This window comes from Eupeodes corollae, chromosome 1 (assembly GCF_945859685.1).
Source record: "Eupeodes corollae chromosome 1, idEupCoro1.1, whole genome shotgun sequence".
Taxonomy (NCBI): domain Eukaryota; kingdom Metazoa; phylum Arthropoda; class Insecta; order Diptera; family Syrphidae; genus Eupeodes; species Eupeodes corollae.
This window is the reverse complement of record NC_079147.1, coordinates 279164480-279191388: the sequence shown is the minus strand read 5'-3', so window position 1 is coordinate 279191388 and position 26909 is coordinate 279164480. Positions and strand designations below refer to the sequence as shown.

Here is a 26909-nt window from a genome sequence, read left to right as displayed (position 1 = left end):
TAGCAAGTGGTGTTCTTATGTTATTTTTTTGTCTAACATTAGGCAGAAGTGTTCCGTTTTTGGCAACCTCATCGGCTTTGCAATTTTCCGGAATGTCTCTGTGAAATGAGGTGAATATTAAACTGTTCCGTCATCTTATTCAGAGATATCGACAATCGTGGACTATTTGAAAGTTTGTGGAGAAAGACGCGAGAAATTTAAGAGCGGCTTGGCTGTCCGAGAAGATTCGTATATCTTTTCAAGATATAACGTTTTCTTTGAGCCAGGATAGTGCTTCTTTAATCGCCATTACTTCTGCCTGGAATACACTACATTGATTGTTAAGTCTTTATGATAGACTGAGATTTAGTTGCTCCGAGTAGATACCACTTCCAACTCCGTAATCGGTCTTTAAACAGTCTGTATAGAATTGTACCGCATCGTCTTCCAGGGTTCTCTCTTCTTCCCAGGAGGATATTGAAGGGATGGACACATGGAAGCTTTTACCGAATACCATTTTTGGGGTGGTATAGTCTAAACGATCTGGGATAGATCTGAAACTGTCAGATACGTAAAGGAACTACCAATTATATTATCAACAATCAATTTAAATACTCTACGTTCAGCACTGAGGCTTAAGTTAGTAAGCACCAGCCCAGAGATGAGAGTTATACTCAAGCTTTGGACTTAAAATCCAGATCAGAAATTGAACCAAATTTTTTGAATCGCCTGAAGGAAACCAAACATCTAGCTCAATTTTTGGCGACATCGCGAATGTGATTGTTTGACAAGATGTGGTTGATGACACACATACCGAGAACAGAGCCATGGGGCACACCAGCATATATTTGAAAATTTCAGACTTGAACCCATCAAATACTACTTGTATTGAACGTTGCAAAAGGTAATTACTAATCCAATAAAGGAGGGATTTATGAAAACCGAATCACTTATTTTCGAGCCTAATGTGTAACCCTATCAAATGCTTTTGAAAAATCAAGTTTAAGAATTATACTTTCTCTTAAACGATTCAAAGATTTGCTCCACTGTTTGGTGAAATGAACCATGAGATAGTGGGTCTATTTCTTTTGATTTTTGTGATATTTTTCGTGATAATAATTAATCAGCGTTGCCCTTGCAATGACCTTGGAAAAAAGAACGTGTGTGCAATTGGTCGTTAAATAAAGGGTGAAGAAGATGCACCTTTTTTTGGGGGATGGGCTGGACAAGTGCTGTTTTCCATCTGCTAGGATCGAGTCGTGAGGAGTAGGATAGATGCAAAATTTCACGCAGTGGTTATGCCAGCGTTGAAGAACAATTCTTCAGAACAGTAGTGGAGATACCATCTAGACCAGCGGATTTATTGTTGCTTAGATCTCTAAGGACTCCTGCCACAGTAATAGTGCGAACAAAGATTGGTTTCATAGAATCACTAACTAACAATACAGTCATGGTAACACTTACTGCAGGGTTGAATTGGCAGCGAACAATTGGAGTGTCATTGACAACAAGCGTAGGAACCGAGAAAGAAAAAAAATTCCTGATGACACTAAGCTCCCCAAAAACAATGGATTTAAATTCTTTGTGTCTTGAAACGGCAACAAATTTCAATTCGACTAATAAGGTCGATCACCATAACTACCATGTGAAGTTTAAAATGGTCATGTTAAGGAACTTCAGAAATTTTAATGGAAGATAAGTAAACCAGCTTTACGGATAATATTACGGCTTTTGAATTTTTTTTAAAAACCAAAAAGTAATTTCAAAAACAAAAATGTACTGCAAAGAATAAATATTTAAAGTTGCCCAATTTTGTTTAGATATTCGATTCGTTACCGAAGTAATTTAGTGCGGCATTTATGGAAAGAAAGTATTTTTCTGTAAGACAACAGTGATGTTTCGTCTTAATGCTTACAACAATATTTTCTTTAAAATAAAATAAGTTTAAAGTCAAAACTTTAAATTCCAGGGACTTTTTAACGGAGATACAGCATTTTAAGCCGTTAAAAAATCCTGAAATTTGTTTAGTCTGCTTAACTTTGTACAACTTTTCTTGTTTTTAATATTTAAGCCACAAAATAATTTATATAACCGATTAGAATAAAATTACTTAAAATTTAAAGCCCAATACAATTGTTTAAAGAAAACGTTTAGTGACGAAATTAAAGGAAAAGCTAACATTTTTCAAAAACTTTTAGAAAACTGTTTTGTTTTGTGTCAAATGTTCATATTCTTCAATATATTATATTTTATTGAAATAAGTGCAACAATAGTGTATGGCCTTATAAAGTTTAAAAGAATTAAATTGTTACTTAAAAATAACCAAAGTTCAACTAAATTAACTGAATAAAAATATCTTTTGTTCTTCTTAGCCAGTACCGTGTGAATGTACTTTCTCATTTCCAACTTCAATAAAATTTAGGTACCTATAGAAAACTTTCACCATAATTTTCTCTAATCTATTTTACATTTAAACTCATATTAAATTATTATAATCCTGCATTTTTCAAATTTGTGTATGGTTGATGATCAAGAACATTTAATACCTGACAATAGTTTTGAATGGAAGTATACCTTAACCTATAATTACATAGTAATTCTTAATTTTCCTCAAAATTATTCGCTTGAAGCAATTCTTGATATCAATAATAATGTTCGAAAACAAATAAATACCATTTTTTATTGTATGTTATCAATATTAATCCTATACCATCATTTCTTAGAAAAATATTGAATTAAAATCAATGCGATTGTTTGTTCTGTATCGTTTCCATGGGAAACCTTATTTTCGGTAGGTTTGAGTTTTGGGTTCAATATTGAACAATGCTGAAAAGGGAAATTTAATTGGTATTCGTACAACAAAATTCTTTGGAAAAATAAACTCTGCAAAATAGCCACTCATTGTTGGTTTTAATTTAAAATCATTTTCAAAAAGAAAAACAAATATATTCCACATACGCCACGGGAGCCCAAATTTATAAATTAACAATTTTTACATTGAAAAGCTGATTCTCTGTCAATAGTAGAATGTTGTTTTAGCAGAATTAAATAAAACCTTTTGTTGAATATCATCACATTATTTTTAAAGATATAATGTTTGTATTAGAATTTAATAAAATTTTGCTTAATGTACTGGTTCTAATTTTTAATTTAAAAAATTTTCACAGTCAAAAGAATATTTGAAATATAATCACAAGAAAAACTCAATTTTAATGAGTTAAAGTAAATTAAACAAAAACGAAGAACTTGCAACATTAAATAAAAGTCTAAAAGAGAATAAAAATACAAATTAGATTAAAAATGCCTGCAAAGGAAACTCTTTGAAGAAATCAAGTTTAAAAAACAAGTAAGAAACGGTATCAAAAAAATCTAAAAGAAATAACAACGAAAAACAGAAAACAAGCAACATCACAATCCTTACACTTCACTGAAGAAGCTACAGCTCATACTACCTAAACGCCTTTAGAATAATTGTTATATAAAAAGCCGGAAGCTGCACATGCACATAAAGCGAAAAAAACAGTTAAAACTACAAATTAAAAGAAAAAGAGTTTACAAAAAGGAAGAATAAAACATAAAGGAAAGAAAAACACACACTACAAACTAAACAAAATAAAACAAAGCAAAGAAAGCAAAGAATCCTTTCGAGCAAACAAAACACAAAAACACACATCATAGAAAAATAGAAACAACAAAATAGAATTAATTCTGCTACTGGTTAAGTTATGTAGTGGAAAATCCATTTACCGCTTCTCCGAAACAACCCGCAACTCCTGCCGAAGGTACCCCGACAGGATGCAACCCATTACTGATGCCCACCAGCGAGGAGGGCGCTATACTCGTGCATATAACTGACGATGGTGGCTGATGCTGCTGTTGTTGTTGTTGTTGGTGTTGCTGCTGCTGGTGCTGCTGTTGGAGCTGGTGCATCCCCGCAACTCCTCCGCCAACAGTTGTTAAGCAAAGCATACTACCACTGTTAACTGGCGACTGCATGCCACTGCCCGGTCCGCCAACTCCACCGACGCCGCCACCTCCAATGAACACTCCCCCACTACCTGCTGGACTGCTTGTAGTTGCTGTCAGGACTTTTCCGGGATTCATCCCATTTTTGTGAGAAGCGAATATCGGTGTTGGCGTCGAGAATGTGGCCAATTGCGATGGATGTGACATAGTCACACCGGTGATGGTGTTTGTCCCGAACATCGGGCTAGTCGAATACATTGGATGGTGCGCCAGGTCAATCTGATGGACACGCCATGGATGTTTATTTTGATTTGTTTTCGTATTTTTGTTTTGTGTGTCGAATATAAAGGTTGGGAAGTACACATTAAAACAATTCCATTAATTTGTTTGGATTCAATTTGGAGATTAGTAGGCCAACCGGATGATCCAATTTTCAATGGGGAATCAAGTGATGAGGAACGGAACGTTGAGCGTTTTCGTTTGCGTTTTCGTTTTCGTCGTCATCATTGTCGTTTTTCGTTTCGAAAAATTGTTTTCGAAGAGATTTCAAGTAGGAACGTACATACGGGTAAGTGGTATAGATGGTAGGTGGTTCGTTCGGTTACATATATTTATATAGAAAGAGAGAAAAAGGTGATAAAATGGTTTGTGTTAGAAACGAAGATCATTAAAATGTTTTATGGGGGTTTTGGGTTTTAGAGATTTTGTGTGTTTATTGTTGTTGTTTTTTTAAGGGGGGATATAATCGCTCCCAGGCAGAGAATCTTGAGGGTAAAGTGTTTTTCTTTTTTTGAGTTTCATATTAAATAACTTAAAAAGAAAAGAAACACCCTACAACCATGATACCTACCCCAAAATGAGAAAGGGAATTTATTTCGAGGAAGAAAGTTCAAGCGATTGTGTTTGCTTGTTTGTTTGTTTTGTTATTTTTACTACAGGTAATAAAATCTAACTGACTTGAAGTTTTATTTGATTTTTTCTTTTTTTATTGGTTTGGGTTAGGTTAGGTTGGGTATTATGATTTTCTACCTAAAGGTCGTTGTTATACAAGAATTGTTAAATTTAAGAAGAGATTTTTCGCCTCATAATGGAGTAGCCGAGATTAATAACGCTAATCTTCGAAATGACATAATTTAGCTCATAAAGCCATTTTTTTAAACTTAAATTCAAGGAAGTAAAAATTTCAAAAAAGCAAAAGAGAATTGTACATAAATACCCCTACTTAATTTTAAGTCAAAAAAGAAAACAAATTAAATAATAAAGCTATGACTTTAAAAATTTAAAATTGGTCTTCTGCTTAATTTCAACGATTATTTTTTTGTATTCCGGTTTTCTATTTTTCTTAAAACTCCCTTAAAATCCTCCCTCAAATCTAAAAATATTTAAATTTCTATTAATTAACAATTATTTCAAGATTCTAATATTTTAAATGACTACTTTAAATGTTTTATGTTGAATACTAGTTTAAGTAGACTTTTTAATTTATAAAGTTCACACTTCAAAGTGCAGCTATAATAAGGGGTGTCCCAAAACTAACGCAAGATTTGAATTTGCCGCCATTTGTGCAGTGAAGTGTTGGCAACCCTGAAAAAAAGCAATTTGACAGCTAACAGTATAGGGTTATTAAAAATGGAGCGTTACACGATAGAACAACGTGACTTAATTATTAAAGAATATTTTAAAAATAGTGAAAGCTTGGCGGCTGCAGTTCGAAAATTTCGTACAAAATATGGTCGGAATAGTTTTTTAACTTCGTCAACTGTGAAGAGATTAATTGAAAAATTCATGGAGACTGGATCCGTTGGAGACGCCAAACACACTGGTCGTCCAAAAACAAGCCGTTCAAATGTGAATGTCGAAGCAGTGCGTGAGAGTGTTGCTGACAATCCAGGAACCTCAATTCGACGTCGTTGACAAGAATTGCAAATTTCAAGAACCTCTCTTCAGCGTATACTCACCAAAGATCTGTGTCTTCATGCTTACAAAATTCAACAATTGAAGCCTAATGACCATGGACAGAGAAGAGAGTTCGTTGAATGGATTATTGAAAATCAACAAATGGACCCTGATTTTTCGAGCAAAATCATCCTAAGCGATGAAGCACATTTTCATCTTGATGGCTTTGTCAATCGCCAAATTTGCCGCATTTGGGGTTCGGAGAACCCACATGTGATTGTCGAAAAAAACAAATGCATCCACAACGCATGACTGTATGGTGTGGATTTTGGGCTGGAGGCATAATTGGGCCATATTTTTTTGAAAATGATGCTGGTCAAGCAGTGACTGTTACTGGTGCTAGATATCGCGACATGATTACACAGTTCTTTCTGCCAAAATTGGATGATATTGATGTGTCCAATATGTGGTTTCAACAAGACGGTGCCACATGTCATACAGCCCGTGAAACAATTCAATTACTGCATGAGACATTTCCAGGTCGTGTACTCTCTCGTTTCGGTGATCAAAATTTACCTATAAGATCGTGTAATTTAACACCATTAGACATCTTTTTATGGGGTTATTTGAAATCACAAGTCTATGTCAACAAGCCCACAACCACCCGTGCATTAAAGGAGGAGATTCAACGCTGCATCAACGAAATTCAGCCACATTTATGCAGAATGGTCATGGAAAATTTCAACAAAAGAGTGCGCATGTGCATGCAAAGCCGTGGGGGCCATTTGTCTGATGTGTTATTCCATACATAACCCAATCCTATATACTTTACGAGTCAGTAAAAATATAACTATCAAAAGACTACCCGTAGTACCCGTGGCATGATGGTTAGTGCGTTGGACTGTCATGCAAGGGGTCTTGGGTTCAATCCCTGCCTGTGCCACCTTAATTAAAAAAAAAAATAATTTTCGCGGGTACTGCCTCTTGCGAGGAATTGACAATTCCTTCAAGAGTAATTCTTGTCATGAAAAAGTGCTTTCTCAAATTAGCCGTTCGGATTCGGCCTTAAATTGTAGGTCCCTTCCATTCCTGATAACAGTACTCGCATACAGGAATGGTTGAGAGTTGTAAGTCACTAGGCCCTGGTTCACAACGGACTGTTGCGCCACCCCATTTTTTTTTTTTTTTCCATCAAAAGACTAAAAACGGCGTTTTTTATTGAATTCAAATCTTGCGTTAATTTTGGGACACCCTTTATTTTATGATGGACATGCTACTGTTTTTCGGTCTAGAGCACGTATTACATTCATAAAAAAGGTATACAATGGAAGCTAAAAATGAACTAAGTGTAAGTTCAAGGCATTTTGTCCACGGGTTTTTTTGAATTGTGATAAGTTTGGAGGTAACATTTTACTAAGACTATTTGCGAGTTATGGTAAGTTACAGTTTACCTCAGATACTGATATTTTAATTTCTGTTAAAATTGATTCATTTTTTGGTTAAAATATTTTCTTGTATGTTGTCATAATAGTTACAAAACTTTTTTGGTTTTAATATTAAAAAAAAAATATATTATTATTTCATCCATGTAAAAAAAAATTATTCTGGTGTTTTAAAAAAAATGATGTGACATCTGTAATACTAAGTTGCTAACATATTTTTTTGTCAGTTGAAAGTCAGACATTTAGGAAAATAGACCGCTTAACTATCCCAAAATGCATACAAATTGTTAAAACCTAATTCAAAAATGGTGACAGCCACATATCGGGGCTTTTAGGAGGAGATTATGGTTTGCAACATCGTTTCGCTGTTGCAAGTGAAAGAGTTTCCGAAGACCTGAACTTGTCGATTCTTCATTTGTTCTCAGGAATTAGGACTGTCTTACGGCACATTATGACATATTTTGCATTTGGAACTACACCTACAAAAAGTCCAGCCCTCACAACAACTGAAGTCAGCTGTCCTTTCAAAACGTCGTGTATGCGTCGAATAGATGCTTGAATCACAGGCGGTGGACGGCGATATTACGAACAAAATTTTCTTTAGCGACGAAGCACATTTCGCACTCAGTGGGTATGTAAATAAACAACGTTTTTGTATTTCGGGTTCTGAGAACCCTCAAGTAATTGAAAGAGGACATTACATCCAAAAAGTCACTGTTAGGTGTGATTTTGGTCCGGAGGTGTGATTGGACCCTTCTTCTTCGAAAGAGACGCACGATGGAACGACTGTTACTGTTGATTCGGAACGTTATGATCGCATCATATACGACTTGCAGAACATGTTTTTCCAACAAGACGGTGCCGCATGCCACACAACTCTTAAAAATATGGCTATATTGCAAAACACATTTTCTCGCCACGTGGCAATATCAACTGGCCACAAAGATCATGCCATTGTTGGCTATGCGAAAGACCGTGTGTATGCTTATGCTGAAAAATCCTCAACTCTTGAGCACTTAAAAACCAAAATCCTTTAAGTTATGGCTGTGAAACCGCCCGATATGTTTCAAAAAGTTTCGAAAATCACACCAAAAGAACTGATGCTTGCAGCAATTTGCTTGGTAGTCATTTAAATGATGTAGGCTTTCCCACATAATGTCAATATCTAAACTTTATAATATAAAAGAAATATCATGTGTGTCGTGTTTTATAATCAATTCGTAAAAGATTTATAAATACAAAATTAATTAATTAGTGACTTACAACTTTAAAACATTCTTGTTCGAGTCACTATAGGGATTGAGGGGACCTACAGTTTGTATGCCAAATCCTAACGGATAATTTGAGAAAGCATTTGTACTGACAAGCATTACTCTTGGAGGTTTTTCCAATTCTTCGCAAGTGGCAGTACCCATGAAAATCCCGCTGATTTCATGACGAATTTCTTTCAGAATATTTGAATTGGAAAACAAATCTATCATTTTTTGTAGTTTTTTTTTCTAAAATTTCTACCAAATGTCGACACAAATATTTTAAAGTTATAAGTTTTAAGTTTTGTTTTGTAATTTAAATCTATTTTATAAAACGGTATCATTTGTTAAATAAAATTTTAGTAATCCTCCTTTTCATCACGGCAAAAATCGGTACAATCGTGTACCCCAGAATGTTTTCGAATAAAATGTATTCTTATTTATGCTATATTATTTAGTTTAAACTATCAAACTTATTTATAAATGTTTTCAAACACTCATCCGATAAGTTAAGTTGAAATTTTAATAGAAAAATTATCTTTCAGGTCATTCGAAAAAATGTTCTTAAATTATTTTAAGTTCAAAACTTTCAGGAAATTACTTACTTTTAAAATTTCTTACAGATAAACCTTTGATGAGGATTTTCGGTTTCCCTTATTAGAAACCTTTGTTTATGCGATGTGGTGATATTGTCACTGCCATTTTACTTCAACACCGGGTGCAACCGTATCGTAACCATATCGATAACTGCTTCTCACACTGTAGTTAAGGAATTTCTTAACGACATTAAAGTAAGTTGACTTAAGTTGTTTTAGCTATTCAATGTTATTTTTAAATGTATACTTCTTGCTCTTTTCTTAAGCCCATTGAGGTATAATTAATTTTAAAAATGGGGAAGTTATTATGATTGTAAAATAGCTTAAGTCATCAACTGTAACTCATGCATAAGGTAAAACAGCTTAAATTTAATACTTCAAAAGGAAAAAGAACTTATGTGCCAAATTATTGAGAATTAAGTTCTTTTGACGTTAGAGCAAAAAATCCTACGAGCCCCTAAGATTCTTTACCACCATAAAAGTGACGATTTTGTAGTTTTTATGTCGATTAAGTATATAATTTTGTATTCAAATAGCGAAATAATTTTACAAAATCATTAACAACTTATGCAACTTAAGCGATTTTACCGAATCGTAGTTGCCCAACGTATACGGCCTTAGGTAGACGTTAAGTTTAAGTTTACCGATAGCAAGTGAAATTCATTTTGAAAAAAAAATGCTAAAATACTTATAATAATTTTTGCAAAGTTTGGTTCCTAAAAAAATGTTTAAAGTGCAAGAAAGCTAAAAGATTATATTAATAATTATAAATTAAATTATAATTCAAAAATTGATTAGTGAAACTGAATTTAATATGAAATGCGCACATCAAATGTTGACGCTACCTTTAACATCACAAAATAAAAAAAAAATGATAAGACGACCTTGGAAAAATGTAATGAAAGTTGTGATTTGGATTTTCTGGGTCGAGTTCTGCTGAAAAAAGTTAGTTGTTTGTGTCATTTATTTCTCTAATTAATAAAATATTATATTTATTCAAAATATATGTATGTGATTTCATTTGTTTGCTTCTAGATGATCCAAACTGATATTAAATATGCCAACGGTCTACCAGGTACAAGCAGATAATTTTAAAAGCAATTAGAGAATCTATTGAATGTTGATTCCATCGAGAGTAAGGCCAATCAAGGAAATGATTTGGATTCTGACTATGCGTTAGCTGATCCCAACTTTCATTTGAATAATGATAGTGATTTGAGTAAAGAAACAGAACGTGCAGTACAACTTTTTGAAGAAAATCAAAAGGGGTCAAAATGTCAATCGTGGGATAAGAAAATTAAAACAAAATACTGGACAAGGATACTACAATAATTCAGGTAAATTTATAGTTAAGAAGAAGGTTAAGGAATTGGAGAATTGTCGCATGAAGTGTAAACAAAATATTTGACCAGAAGTCCAAAGAAATATATTAGAACTGCACTGGAAGCTAGGCAACTATAATTTGAGAGTAGCATTTGCCACGGGGCTGATAATACTTTCAGAGAAAACAAGACGGAGAAACACGACAGCGTATTTGCGGACTAGAAAAACGTTAATCTGACATGCCAAACTAAAAAACAGGACATAATTCGTTGTCAAAATGACATTAGAAAAAAGGTATTTACTTTTGACATGCAGCAGTGCCATCCCAATCCCTTCCTCAGGACAAATTTTTCGTTTCACAAAGAATTAGCCTTTCATTAGGCATTAAGGCGATGGACGTCTCGTGGTGCCAACGAAACGAACCTGTAATGAGCTTATCGTTTATAGTGATTGTTGTGGAGGTCAGAACAAGGACTCTTTTGTTCAACGATGTTCCTAGTGTTTTGCAAACAGAATAAGCATTCGAATTATTGATCATAAGTTTTTGATACCATACCACACTCATATTTATTGTGATACCGACCACGCGGCGATAGAAAGTAAGAAGAAGCTAACATCCGTGGATATACGAGTACATCATCCCCGTGATTGGTACCAATTTGTTTGCACAATAGGAATCAAAAAGCTTTTGATAGTAAATAAAATGACTAAAAATACATTTCTAGACTTTTTTCGAACTTCGAAAGATAAATTTCTCTGCCGAAAAGTTGATGAAAGTGGAAATAAGTTCTTATGGCAAGAAATCAAATGGGTCAGATATGAAAAGAAGTTCGGAGTTCTTTTGCACAAAACTTCACTCTCTGAAGAAGAGCCATTTGAAGTTATAAATTTGAAGCGTTCGTGGTTTTTCAAGCGTAAGCCTGTCTGATGTGCCATTGTGCTATTTACAACCTTTACCTATCAGCAAGGAAAAGAAAAAGGATCTGATGGATCTACTGCCACTACGAGGAAAAGAAGAAAGATCTGATACAACTTTTTACGGTTTTTCAAAAATTTGCCTACTGACAACACACCAAACTATCATCCTGATATAACTGAGGAAAATGAGAATGAAACGTCATGAGCTACCTATAAAATTACTATTTCTTTCATATTTTTTTTTGTAAAGGCACTAGGTATGCCTAACTTGTATGTTAAACCTTTCTTTAAGCTTGTTAACATTTAATATTAACCTTTATTGTTTTAACAACAATACAAACTTTGCTTTGAAATTTTATTTATTTTGTTTGTCTTAATAAATTATTCACCTTAATTAATGGCCCTTTTTGTGTGTTTTCAATTTTAAACTAAAAGTTAAAGTTTATAAAAATGTAGCTTATATTCACAAATTCCTTCTAGCACGTTTGGCAAAAAGAACTTGAGTAGACTTAAATTTTTAAAATAATTAATTGTTGGGTTGGAAAAATATTTTATGTGACTTAAGATTAAAAATGTATTTGATTTGGTAAAACGACATAGGTATGTCAAAAAAGCATATTTTTCTTAACCTAATCCTTCAATCTATTAAACAAAATTGTCCTTAATAGAACTTTAAATAATATTTCCTTAACTTCTGTTTCCAAAATCTAATTTATTTTAGAGCAGAATTTAAAAGTTAAATTGCTCTACGACAAAGTGTCCAAAATCGACATAAGATGTTTTACCTTTCAAACACAGTAACTACTATCTGCCACTTTACTCAGCTATCTTTGGATTTGCTTAAAGACTAGCGTTGTTGACTTATGTTCCAAGACCAAACAAACAAGTTGTTTTGTTACCGGCGCAACGTAAATGTGGTTCTCAAAATAAGCTTGTGATGATACAGGACAAAAAAAGGTGAAGTCGATGTTTTCGTTTCTTTCTTATTCTTCTACACGTACGTTGTATTTTACAACTTACGTACGTAGCAGCAGTTTCCTCTGTCATAATTTTTCAAACCATCGAGAAAAACAAAAATGTATTCCACATCAGCTCCTCCGATGGAGGAGTGGGAAATGAATGCAACGCAAACCAAAATAGGGAAAACTACTTTGGATGGGCATCCAACTGACAACCTTTGCCTTATGCAAAGGAGTCCGAGAGGTTTCCTCGAAAAAGGGGTAGATTTTACCGTTGTTTAAGAGTAAAAGACACATAAACCAGATCTGTCTGTGAATGTTGCGAAATGTATTGTCGGTACACATATAACGTATGCGTCAAAGAACTATACCTACGTCTTTTCTTCTCTGCTCTGGGTTACATTTGGATCCTATGCCGTGAAGGAGGGTTAAAATTGAAACCATTACGTTTTTAAATTTTACATGATGGACACAAATATTTTTCTTAAAATTATGAATTTTAAATCTAGATATTTTTCGTTTAACAAATCGGATGGATTGGATAAACATTTTATATTAAATACACTTTCGATTCAAAATTACTTAACCAATTTTTAAACGTGTCAGTTCAAAAAGGCGGCTAGAATAAAATTGAAACTATTGTAGAACTTTAAAAATTTATAAATTCAGCTGATTCAGGACAAAATAATTATTTTAGAAAAATTTCAAATAAAGCGGAGTTTTAAAATAAGTAAGATGGAGTATTAAGATATTATTTTTGAGTAAAACCCCTGAAAATACTTTGTTTTATTAGAATTTCTTCTTTTTACGGAACATTTTTTAAATCTATAAAATAGCGTTTTACCCAACATGTTAAAGTTATGACTTTTAAATTTAAAAAAAATGATTTCTATTTGAAATGTATATTTTAATAGTTAGTAAGTCGTTCGTTGAAATCGAATTGTAGCCAAGTTTATGTCACATTGCAATCACCTTAAATATATATCAAAAACTGATAAAACGTAAAAAATCATTTCTAAGAATGAAAGGATTCAATTGGTTAAATGAGGGTTTGATTTTGAATACAATTTTTATGCAGCTATTGATAGGATTATCATTAACATTCTGCTAATTGATTATACTCTCAAAAGCCAGACAAAACACCATTAAATGATTGTAAACAGAAACCTTTTAACATCGACACTTTAATGATATTTTAAGGATATTTTAAGTGTCTATCCATTTATATAGAAATGAGTTAAAAAATTACACTATAGATGAATTAGATATCATGATTTTTTGTTGCATTGTTGGTATATTCAATCAACCTTTTCAAAACCCATAGAGAGTTATTATGCACCTACATATGTACATAGATATATTTGTTTAAGTTTCATTTAATTTCAATTTGAAAATTAATTTATTTAAAAACTCATTCATACACAATTATATTATGTACAAGTATCTACAATTCACTTGAATTAATAACAGAAATACATTTTTTCAAAAGCTCAATAAGGACATTGGGCGGGATTTAAAGTTCATCGAACTGAATATTGATTATTATTAATTTATTTTTTTGTATTTTGAATTCCAAACTCCATATATGTATGTGTTAGGTCTATAAAAAATTTGATAAAATCAATTAAAAATGTAATATGCTGTTAGTTGTGATGGGATTATATTTACACAGAGTAATTTGTAGATAAAATGTTTATCAATTTTTAATTCAACCTTTTCACAAAAAAATCCCGTATAAATTGAATACAAGCACAATCAATGTTTGTGCACTTTTCAAGAACAAAGATAACATTTTTCAAAAGAAGATAAAATTATAATAAATTAAATTACGCCACCATTAAAGTCCCGGAAACGACATTGAACAATGTCAGGGCAATCGGCCAAGTGGACATATTTTATTGAACAGAATAATTATTCAAAAATAAAGAGCAATAAAAATTGGGGTTTTATGCGCGGTATAGCTATGTTACCCACCCCCCTCATCCCGTCCAATTTTCCAGTCAACAATGAACAAGCTAACGGACGGACGCAAATAAAACAAAAGGAAAAAAACGAAACAAGGACGATGGCCCGACAACAACGAACACAAACCAGGACAAAATGGCATGGACTCAGTTCTGAGTATATGTATGTCAATGATATGACCAGGACTTTTGCTGGCTTCCTTCTGTTAGCCTGCTGACGTTGAATTGGACGCATAGTTGGACGGAACGGAGAGAGCTGGAGTAGTCGGACGGACAGGACACAAAGCAGCAAAGCATGCATAAAGTGTGTGCTGTAGTAAAACGCATTGAAGTATAGTTGTAGTTATTTTGTGCCTTCCGTCCGCACTACAAACATATGAGTTCCCTCAATGGCCGGACAGGAATTCAACAAGGACAACAATGAATTATGTACCGATTGTGCACACACAGAGGCCAAGGAAGGAATGCAATTATTGTACACAATGTACAGTACTTGGGTCCTTTACCAGCGGCGGCGAGTTTGTCCTAACCTATCACTATCCCTCAGTTTCGGCTTCTACATCAGCATCTCGCGCGCCCCTTTCGTTTCAACTCCTCCAATTTTCCCATATTTCTCGACCTTTATTAATTTTTTTTCTCTCTTGTTCCTTGTTGGAGTTGTTCCTCGTTTCTATCTTACTACAAATTTCGTTGTACATTTTTAATTCCCATAAATATTCGTTGTGTTCCTTTTGCTAACAGGACATGCTATGAATTTAATACTTTAGATTTAGATTAATTTATTTCGCAAGGTTTTCTAAGCAAAAATCATCCTGTGTATAGAACTGTCTGTGTATGAGTGTGTTTTGGGAGGGAATTTAGGGAAGGGATTTCAATATTTTTGTATATTGTGTGCGTGGTTTTATGTTTTTTTTCTTCACTATTGTATCTGTTTAATATTCTCTTAGCCGGTTTTTTCTTGCCTTCGTCTTTCGTCTACAATTCGAATTTGAACTGCGGCAAAAATCTAACATAAATAACTTTTTTCCTCCAAATATATCTTAAATGTATGTATAGTATGTCTATATGTGGATTCGTTTAACATTCGGAACAATGTTGCTCAGGAAAATTTATTACCTGAGAATAAATGTTAGGCTCTGCTCGTTTGATATCAGATTGTCTTGGTCGGCCTAGAGTTGCACTGCAATAGGGTATCCTTTGGCCTCCAGTAGCAGCTAACTCAGCGTATGTTAAATCAGTCTTCGGTTATGTAGAATGTGATAGAAATTCCATTTTAGAGTGTAGAGTAGGTATTATACATGAAAATATATTAAAAACAAAGAATTATTAATATTATGGTTTATTTGAATAGTGATATAGATTTAAGTTAAGTATACATCAAATTTTAATGGGGCAGAAATTGTAGTGTTTTTCCACGCACAAAAACGATTACTTTGCGGGGAGACAGAGCACTTTGAATTCACTCATGTTGATGAAAACCCATCGAAATAATATAAAAGTTGTTATAACTTTTTGGTAAAGTACGATTTTTTTCTGTTTTGGTCATATTCCTGAGAGACTTTTTGTTCGAAACTTCGGACAAAATTTTATCGATTAGTCCAAAATCATGAGTAATGTAGCTAAAAAATGCCAACAAAAACAATAATTAAAAACTGGTTTTAGGGCTCACACCTAAATAAAGTTTTTTCCTCAATTACAGCATTTTGTATTTTTAAGAATAAGTAGTTAAAGTTGTATTAGGATTTTTTTTAAGCTTCATAGGAAGTTTCGATAGTTATCGTCTATGGTTTGACAGTTGAAAATGTTAAATATTGTATTTAAATATCCGACAAAATCGTATTAAAAAATTAAATGCTTTGAAAATACATAATGGGTTAAGATAATACAGAATAAATTTTTTTATAATAAGCGCACACTCAAAGGGATATGCTGCCCTTTTTATGTAGACACAGTGTGAGCACTAGGAAAGGGAGAGAGGGGTTGAAAGGAGATGTCGGTGCACATTGGTTTTTAATTTCTGAATATTGCAGCAGCTGGGAAAGACGAGTGTGGCAAGGTTATCCACATTCGCATAGTACGGCTAAAGAACGAATCTCTGTACTTGACAGTACAACCGAAGTTTAGCTGGAGGTTATATTGATGAGCATTCCTATAAGCGCGAGTATAACGGTTGAACTGTTTAAGGGAAGGAATGCAGTTGGCTACTTCTCTGGAGCATAAACCATTAAAATAACGGTTAAAGAGGGTGAGACAAGAAACATTTCAACGATGTTAAAGTGACGTAAATGATCTTATGATGGTAATATCACCAATCAATCTAAATGCTCTACGTTCAATACTATCCAAGAGGCTTAAGTAAGTTGCAGGGCCCATATATGGGAGTTATATTCAATGCACAATGCTGTTTAGGTCGGAATTTAATGAGCTCATCATATTTTGTCGTTGCAGTTTCTCATCCGAAGAAGACGGGTGTGAATCTGAAAACGAATATGAAAAGCTAAGAGTACTATCGTCAGCGAAACAATGTATTGGAATAGAAGTTGCAGACAGGAGATCATTAATAGAAACGAGAAAGAGTTTTGGAGATAAAACAGAGCCCTGGGGCACACCAGCATTTATTTTGTGGTTTTCAGACTTGAATCCATCTAATACACTTGTATTGAGGGATTCATAATAACCGAATCCACGCATTTTCGATAAGAGAGTCTGATGCCAAAACCTATCAAATGCTTTTGAAATATCAAGTGCAATAATCTTACTTTCTCCAAAACTATGTAAAGATTTGTTCCACTGTACGGTGAGATGAACCATGAGATCACCAGTGGACTTATTGCTACGAAAGCCGTATTGTCGGTCATTAAGAAGCTTTTGATCTTCGAAATATTTCTTGAGGTGATAATTAATCAGCGTTTCCATGACCTTGGATAGAAGGGACGTAATCGTTCCGTAGTTAGAGGGTGAGAAAGATTCGCCTTTTTTGGGAATAGGCTGGACAAATGCCGTTTTCCATCCACTTGGAAGGAGATTTGCGGAGTAGGAGAGATGATAAAGCTTACGCAGTGGTTTTGCCAGCGATGAAGAACACCTCTTCAGAACAATAGCGGGGATACCATCGGGACCAGCGGATTTATGTTTGTTAAGATCTTTTAGGAATCTCGCTACAGTATGAGTGCGAAAAAATATTTGCCCCATAGAATCATTAACTCGCTCAGGTACAGGCGGAGTCATAACACTCACTGGCAGCGTTGAATTGGCGGTGAACTGCCTAGCAAAGAGATTTGCTTTCTCTAAAGAGCTAAGAAAAGAAGTGTCATTCACAACGAGCGTAGGAACCGAGGAAGGGGAAGAATTCCTCATATTTTTTACAAATGATCAAAAATTTGTACTGACTTTGGGACATTTTTAGCCGTAATTTGTGATCATGTACAAATTTGGTCCAACGAATATGGGCGTTGCAGGCCTTCCTGGCTTCCTTGAATTTATTCCGGTTTTCCTCAGTTAGATTGTCTTTAAAAACTTACCTTTTTGACCCTTATAACTTTCTTACAGCTCGCATCAAACCATGCGTTTTTCTTAGGTCTGATGCTTTTAACCCTATTCGGGATACAAGTTATTATTAACAGTAGAACCAAACTTGTGATCATATTAGCGCAGGCGTCAACGTCACTTTCGTGGGAGCATAGTGACCAGTTAAGGACCCTATAATAATTTTTGATCCAACAACATTATTTCTTGAATTATAACATAAAGTTCTCATCCTCTTGAAAAACCGTTATTTCTTTTTTAAGGTTTAAATTTAGTCTATTGAAACATTCTTTAAAATATGAGAAAAAAGGATATGAGCATTAAGGTAATATGTTTTCCTAAAGGGTTTTTCAATAAGGACAGGTGAGGTATTAACATAACTTTTTATTTGAAAGCCGCATGTATGCCATTAAGTGTGGAATATGACATCATTTTAATGCCCCCTCGATTTCTTACGGTGGTGGTACGGTCACCTTTAGGGTTGATTGTTCAGTTGTTATGGGAGTTAGACTTAATGTGGATGTAGGTGTAGATCTAAATGCGAAATACGCAATAATTTCCCTAAGACAGTCGTAATTCCTGAAAACTAGAATGAATTGACACATTCGGGTCTTCGGCAACACTTTTATTAACAGTGGCAGGACTCACAATGCCTGTAACAAATCCAGTCTATTAAAATTTCTTCAATTTTGCCAATTGCTTGCGTAGTTGGACGAATATGCTAACCAGAATCTCTTCTTAAAGAATGTTGATTTGGCAGAATCGACATTTTTGTAGTAGATTTTAAAAAGGTGTATGCGTTGTGCGATAGTTAAGGGATCCATTTTCTTGAAAGTCAGACTTTCAACTGAATCCGCAAAATGCTTTACCCGTAGTATTACTTGAAAGAACTATAAAACCTAAAAGTAGACACAAATTATACAGTGCATGTTTCAGATACCCATTCGATAGCATCATTATGGTCTTATGACAAACTCAGTCTTTTAAAACATAATATTTTTATTCTTTCGAAATCAAAGATTTAAAAAATCTTAATTTATATAAAGTTGTGATTCTGAGTCAATTAGCCGAACAGTGCCACCAACAGAATAAATATAACAATGTGATGTTTAACAGTTTAGAACTAATAAATTGTGCCTTGTAGCAATGTGTAGCTGTGTGGTTCATAAAAAATAACCTACACAAAATTCAGTTTTATGGCCAAGATTTAAGTATTGTCGTAAAGATAAGGGTTTTACATTATGTTTAAAAAATTATTTCGTACAAGAGGCCGCTGTGGCTGGTTCGAATTAATTCCAGACTAGAGGACCAAATTTCTACCGCAATTGAGGTCGTTTGTCAGCAATAATGCGCCAAATATTTAAAAAAAAAAAATAGGCCCTCGACGCCATTTAATGCGCTCACCAAAATTTTCCTTCAATAAATTGATTGTTTCATTGAAGAAAATTGACCAAGATTTAAAAAAATCATTATGGAAAAGGCTTTACGAAATATCAATGAATTTTCGTTATGAAGTAATTTTAAAGCGGATGCTGAAGTTCATGGCATTTTAAGTCTTTAAATTGAGGCATTTTCACAAACTTACGAATAATTAAAGAAAAACAAATTAATCAACAACTCACAATGTTTGATGTGCATACTGGGAGATATGAATATGTAGCCCTATTTTTATAACAATTCTTTTAAATTTAATGGGGCAAATTCATAGTCATATCTCAAACCGAAGTCTTATTTAACTATGTTCTAAATTAACAGCCATATAGAATGAAGCAGCTTTGTTTAGTTAGAAACTGGTTAATGTATAATGTACTAGAATTCTAGTCCAATTTCATTTTAGCCAACTGGGAGAGCCAAACTATTCTGCTGACTCTTGGTTGAAAAGTTCCATGAAAGTTGTCAAAGTCACATATCCTACATATGTCACTTTAGTGAATACTCCGAAAGAAAAAATCTTAGCTCTGTTAAGAAATCAGAATCTGCAAATGTTAACAAATGTCTCATTCAATATTTAGAAGGTAGGTATAGTTTTGCTATCGAATCGACAATTTTCATAGAAATCGTCATCATCCATTTAAAAGGGGCTGATTTGGGCACCATCCAACAAAATAGAGTCTTGATAAATGCTAAATCTTCAAATAAAATATCTCAAATCGTAATTTTCTCAATCAGTTTGTTTATTTTTCACATTTTTTAGATTTAAAAAGAGCTTTAACAAAGGTTTCATTGTGTCTATTTTTAGACAACAGGCTATTGTTTAAAAATGGATTTGAATTGTCTATGAATAACGTAAGCCGGTGTTTAGTTTAGCAAAGACAAAATCCGAGCTTATCAAAGAACTATGAGTATGAATGCGGCCAAACTAATTTTACTTTTTAGATTTGAATATAAACCCTGTCAGTCTTCTATATCAAGCATGGGAGGAAAATAATTCCATCCTTTTATTTTTTAACTATAATATTTTATGTAAAATAAATTGTTAAGTTAAATTCTGTATGTGTAAATTTATGACACCTTAAGTGTAAACAAGTATAACGAGGTTCAATCACCTCATCGTTAAGTTATTAACTTTATTTAATTCAATTGAATTAATATTAAAAATTAAAACTCATACTGCTTTGAACAATCTTAAGTGACTTCTGAATTCACATATAACACTGGAATATTATATTTACCCTATCTTAAGGAAATGACGCTTCAAATTATCACCCTTCAAGCGGATAATACACTTAACACTTTTATAATGTATATTGTTCTCGTACTCGTACTTATATGTTATGCATTACGAGGACTCTGAGCTGAACTCACACTCTCATATTCTAGGACAATAAACACGAAACGATAAAACCAAGACGAAAATATTTAACAACAAGGACGACGACGATGATGACGACACCACACAGCACAATACTAAATGTTGGCTTAAGCTTGGTCCTGGTATAATGTGCGGTAGTGTACTTTCATTCCTGTGGATGCCAGAAGGACCTGTGGGCATTAAAAAATATTCCTGCAATAAGATAAGTAAAGGCATTTCCGCTAAAAGTGTTTTTCTCGTGATTGTTGATACTTGTCTCCTTTACAGACACATATATATATAAAAATCCCTTTGCTATTTTTATAACCGGAATTTTATAATATAAAAGAATACTTGTTGCTAATTTTTGTGCTCATAATAATGCGATGGTTGATTTTAGGACCAAAAAATCAAACACAAACTTAATTGAATACTTAGGATTTTGCTTTTTTTCCCCACTTTCAACGAGAATGTTCTTTCTTTTATTGGTTTTTGAACACACAATAATATAATAAGGACTTTTGTGTATGAAACTCGTAGGTTTATTGAGCACCATTATAACAAATTTCATGAAGCGTCATTAATTTTGAGTCGTCAATGAAAATGAAAATATATTTTTCAACTCTTTCACAGAATTTTATTTTAAAAGAACTTAAGTGAAAACAATTGGATTTTTCTTGTGAATGAATCCCTTCCGAAAAATTCTCTTATAGATAGGGATTGCTCCTTATATTTTTTGCCTTATAGCATTAAGGCAATACTATTCCGCTGTAAATTGTTTTTATGTATTTACACATATTCTCGAACCATAAGCATATTTCTACATGCGTTTAGAAGATATTTATACCACTCCACGTCACAGACTTCTTAAGCAGAACTTTAGCTTCTTATGGCGTAGAAAATCGTTGTCCTCAGAATTAATGTTTTGATATTTCTATGAAAAAAATTCTTCAAAAGTTTAGTTGTGCCAATTGATTCAGGTTTTAATGATAAGAAATGATTCTAGGTCTTTTATTGGTTTGGAATATTTTCAAGGACTCCTGGCAAATAAATCCTTTAATAATTTTAAAGTGGCCGTTCTAATTACTGCGATATGGTGGTCACATGACTTGTTATGGCTATAAAAAATGCTAACATATATAATAGCCAACGTACCAATTATGTAATAGGTATAAAAGTTGCAAAACCAATTTTGTATCAATAATTCAACACATCCTTATCTTCTTCTTCTGTGCATAAAGAATTGATGCTAGGAAATGCTCCTTATCAAACTTACAGCGTGACCCTCTCGTTTTAATGATTAACAAAATATTTATTTAAGCTGAACTTAAGCTTTAACAAATTGAGTGTTTTAACAAAAACCATCTTAGTGTCAAACGGTCAATACCATGAGAATATACCACATTAAGATCTTGCAGTAACTGTTTTTGAACAACATTCAATGTTTCTAGCATACACACTAATTTTGGAGAAATTTCACGAATTTCGCCATTGAACAAGAGCATTTGGAATTAAATTCGATAACCTAGAACACAATAATGCTTCATAAAAGAAGCTTCAAAATAAAGAGTTGATTTAAGCTATTCAATATTAAAAATCAACTTTAATACTTTACTTTTCCAATACCGGAAAAATAATTAGCAGAATCCAGCGTACGGATATTTGTGTTCACGAAGATCATTAGAAAATAGAAAATGTTAATATTAATCATGGAAGGAATCTGTACTACTGACAACTGATTTTTAAATTTTGGAAAGATTGTTTTGGAAAATTTACTTGCAAAGCTGAAGAACTCAAAAAAATGATAAAATTTAATCTTATTTTATTAACGTAATATAGAAATATTTTTTACCAACATTTTAACCGTATAGATGGAAGGACGGGGTTAAAAAAGGTCTTATATAGCAACACTTTGGTTTTTCGAGAGAGGGCTTCACTACTTAATTACTTTCTAAGCCCAAAGAAATAGTAGTTTGCAAGAGTAGTTCTTCGTTTGATCTTAGCGCAAGTAATAGTTTCTGCGTTCATAGCGGAGTCTAAGTGGACAAGTCCTTAACTACCTCAAAGTAACGTTTGCCGATGGTGACGTTTTGACCGAGACGTCGGTGTTGTAGGTCCTTTCTTGACGACAGCATGCAATTTTTTTCCTATTAAACCCATTTCTGCCGCCTCTGCCTCAATACTCACAAAAGCCCCATCGCCATCACGCTGAGTTCTTCCGATTATGTCAATGTCATCAGCATATGCTAGTAAATGCACAGACTTTTGAAAAATAATGACTATAGTGCTGACGTGTGAGCTCCGCACTATTCTTTCAAGTAAAATGTTCAACAACGCATTACTTTGTCTAAACCCTTTTTTGATACCGAAATGTTCTATTAAGCTGTTTCCAATATTTGTGAAGCAGCGTGAATTCTCCATGGTCATCCTGCACATACGGACGAGTTTAGCAGGGATGCCAAAACTAGACATGGCTTTATGCAGCTCGCCCTGTAGATGCTGTCATATGAGGCCTTAAAATCGATGAAAAGATGGTGGGTGTCGATTTAGTGTTCTTGATTTTTTTCCAGGATCTGTCGTAATGTGAATATTTGATCAACTCTGGACTTTCCTGATCTAAAACCACAATGATAACTACCTATCCAAGTTGTTGACAATTTGCTTGCAAATTGATTTTGTAAAAAATGTCAAGTCGACTGATTCGTCTAAAGTGGGTTAAAATTGTCTCCTTTTTTTCAGTATCGGGCAAACAATTCATTCATCGGGCAGGCTCTCTTGCGACAATATCCTTACATATAAGTTAATGCAAGCTCCTAAACATATTATCTCCAGGTTCTGCGAAGAGATCAACATTGAAGAAATCTACTCCAGCGGCCTTGTAAGCCTTTAGCTTAGATATTGAAATCTTTAGTTCGTCTAAATTGAGAAGAAAGGATTGTTGGCTGTCGTCGTCTTTATTGAATGGATTATTCTTCCTGACATTGGAATTTGGTTTGTAGTTGACGTCTGCAAAAGTGGTCCTTTCATATTCTCAGCTTAAACTGCGCTTCAAGTATGATGTTTTCAGTTTCGTATTTGCAGCCTTCGGTTCGAGGTTTTATACGTAGTCATGCCATAAGTTCTGGTACAGGTATAAAATATCATAAGGTAAGAATAATGTAATATTTTCTTTTTATTGTTGTTTCATTTATTTGTTCATAACAAAAGTTAAAATAAAAATATAGTTTTACTCGAAGTGACTGACCTTAGCTTTAATGAAAGCCCTTAAAAGTTGTGGCCGTTAAGCTAAAGTGGCACGCTCTATTTGTGTTGATATCTTTGATATCACTGCTCTCGTTAACTTTATCTAAAGAGTTTAAAAATGTTTGTAAGAAATCTTCGAGGCACGCTCTAAAATTCTTATCACAAAAAACAAACCAATGAATAAAATATGGACTTCCCCAGAGGCAATATTGGGCGTCTTTAAAACCTACTATTTTGACCCTAAGGCAGTTTTGTGAATCGTGTAGAAGAATTTAACTATCTCCATTGAAAAGGGTATTTGTTAAACAATTAACCAAACCCTCTTCCACTTCTATATAGCATACCTTGTCAATTGTTTTCTTTGCAGTGAGACATTCAATCAAATCATCACAGAAGGGCGGTGATGAATATTTTGTCCCTTAGAACCATAGTTTTAGTTTGATATGATGATGTCACATAAGTAGTTTTCTGTTTTCTTTGCTTTAAAATCCTTCAACATTACAAATCTTTTCATTAAAAAAAATAAATTTTTGGAGTGGAGGTGTTCAAATTTGATCTGTAGAGCGTCGATAGTTTTTATGTGTAGATGCTCTCTTATCGGTATTGAAGTGGATCCGGTAAATATATTCGAATCTGTGGACATAATCTTCTTCTTCCAAAGTGGTTTAAGTGGTATTCGTGGAGAAGAACCAAATTCCCAAAAAATGTAGTGGTTCCAGTTGTTTTTTAACCGAGAAAATTTTGACAGAACTCATTCCTTACCAATATGGTAGGAACTATTGCGATTATTTTTATTTAGCGCCTTAGTTTAACATAAGGTTACCAATTATATCAAATGAATGTTTTGAAGTTTTGTAACAGAATTTATGGCACGATTCCGTAATTACTTGAGTACTTTTAAAAATCTTTAAACAAAAATGTTTTCTTTTCAGTCAATCAAAGATAAATTTGATTGCATGAATTGTGTGTCGTAGCTACCAAACCACTTTCTAGTATTGAACCATTTTACACTACACTACTTCTTACCCTTTTACACTATAAAAGATAACCTGGGAAAAGTCACGCATCATTTTTTAGAACAGAAATCAAATAACTTTTTATGCCTCCAAAAAATAAATGAAGAAGAAACCATGAAAAATCATTAATGATTCATTCATCATTACGCAACCTGAAACTTGATAAGAGTTTTCAAAATGAATATCTTATTTCCCTTGAAAATGTTTTCTAGCAACGAAACAGAAATGTTGCATTGCATTTCAGATTTCAATTTCACGTTCATATTTGAATCAGCGCACTCTGCAAGAAAATTATTCCAACAACCTTCATTATCGGTTTGTTGCTTGCCAATTAGAAAAGAAACGTGTACAATGCGAACTTCATATAAAAAAAATCACAAAACTCAGGCTTTTTGTTTTTGAAACCATACAAAAAATTAAACATACCTGTTTTGCACACACAATATCCCTGAAACACTGATGAATGAACATCATAACTTGGTACATACGTAGTTTACTGGAAGTATTGTTTAAAAATTGAAACTTTTTCAAAACGAACTTTTGCATATAGAAATAATGATGTACACAATAGGTATACGCACACATACACACATATGAACATAGATCCTTAATTTTGTAGAAATCAGACATGTAGCCTTCAGAGATTTCCATCGTCATGATGCATTGCTGATTGAAAGCTAATAGGCCATGCAATTAGCATGTAATGCAAAATGAAAAGCTCTTTCAAGTGTGTGAACTGCACTCAATTTAGCGGTGCATTGAACAGAATAGAGTTGAACAGAAAGGAGAAATGAAGAGAACAGAAGAGAACAGGACTAACTAGCGAACAGGAATAGGAAAAGGAAAAAGGAAGTATTACCTATGGAAGCTGGCAAAGTTTTCATCGCTGCTCAATTTAACTGCGGTTTCCCATCAGTAGGTAAAATATGCCTCTATACTTTTGCAACCATTACACATCAGCCACCAGCCCACCACTGCTATTTCGTGGAGTTGTGCTTCTAGGACTTACGAGTGCTATATGATGGCAAGGTAAAACACAAAAGCATCAATGAAGGACCAAGGGAACATCAAACAACACCACCCGCACCCGCATGTCAGTCAATTTGGATCCTTTTTTTCTCTGTTTCTATTCTTACCTTTCCACCGAATGGTGGTAAAACCCTTTCTGTTAATACCTTTAGTTCTGCCTTTACCTAGGTAAAGGTATACCTCCAATATCTAGGAAACGAGAATAGACTCACCTTGTTCACTTGCTGCTGGTGTTGCTGCAGCTGATTCGGATGTTGTTGTTGTTGCTGCTGCTGCTGTTGAGTGGCATATCCTATCTTGCTCACCGGTATCAGGGTGTTATATGTTGTTATGTACTGTGGCGTACCATGATGGTGGTGAAGATGCTGCTGCTGGGAAGCCTGCTGCTGCTGTTGTTGCTGTTGAAGTTGCTGCTGCTGCTGTTGGTGCTGCTGCAATTGTTGCTGAATATGATTCTGAGCTGTCTTCTTGTCAATCACCGCATATGTCGGTATCCGATCGTATGTGGACGAGGTAATTATGGCATTTTGTTCAGCCAGGGCTGCTGTTGCATACGCTCGACTGTGTCCCTTCGTTGTCGTCCATTCATCCTCGTCATCCCGACCATCTACAAAAAGACCAATAGCAGCACCACCAACATAGTCCAAAGAGACACAAAAGACACACATACATACATAAATACAAATTCCGTTCATTACTAGAGTACTGAAGTGACTAATAATTACCTTGTGGTATTATGTCCGGATTCTTGTCAATACTATCGACACTGCTCGTCTGGCAAGTCTCCCGACCAATTCGAATATCCTGAATCGAGGGACCATTGTGTAGGTTGCCAGCTCGGCTAACTTGATGTGAGTAATTGTTTCTATCACGTCCGGATGATCCTCGCATTCGAACAATAATGACAATTATGAGCGCCACCAAGAATATGCTGCCCACAATGCCCAACAAGATGCCGAGAAACGGTCGTATGTCCTCAATGACTGGAGCGTATGCCAGAGATAGATCTGTA

General features: G+C 34.0%; 1 protein-coding gene across 1 annotated transcript in view; it reads right to left on the bottom strand.

The window, feature by feature from the left end:
* Positions 1-26909, bottom strand: part of LOC129950777 (uncharacterized) — a 71622-nt gene that overhangs the window by 25108 nt on the left and 19605 nt on the right. Inside the window, exons 7-10 of the mRNA XM_056062698.1 lie at positions 26623-26904; positions 26110-26504; positions 15410-15532; positions 3727-4224 (exon numbers count right to left, since the gene is read on the bottom strand). Coding sequence (XP_055918673.1) covers positions 3727-4224; positions 15410-15532; positions 26110-26504; positions 26623-26904 — 1298 coding nt within the window. The remainder of the gene's footprint in view (positions 1-3726; positions 4225-15409; positions 15533-26109; positions 26505-26622; positions 26905-26909) is intronic.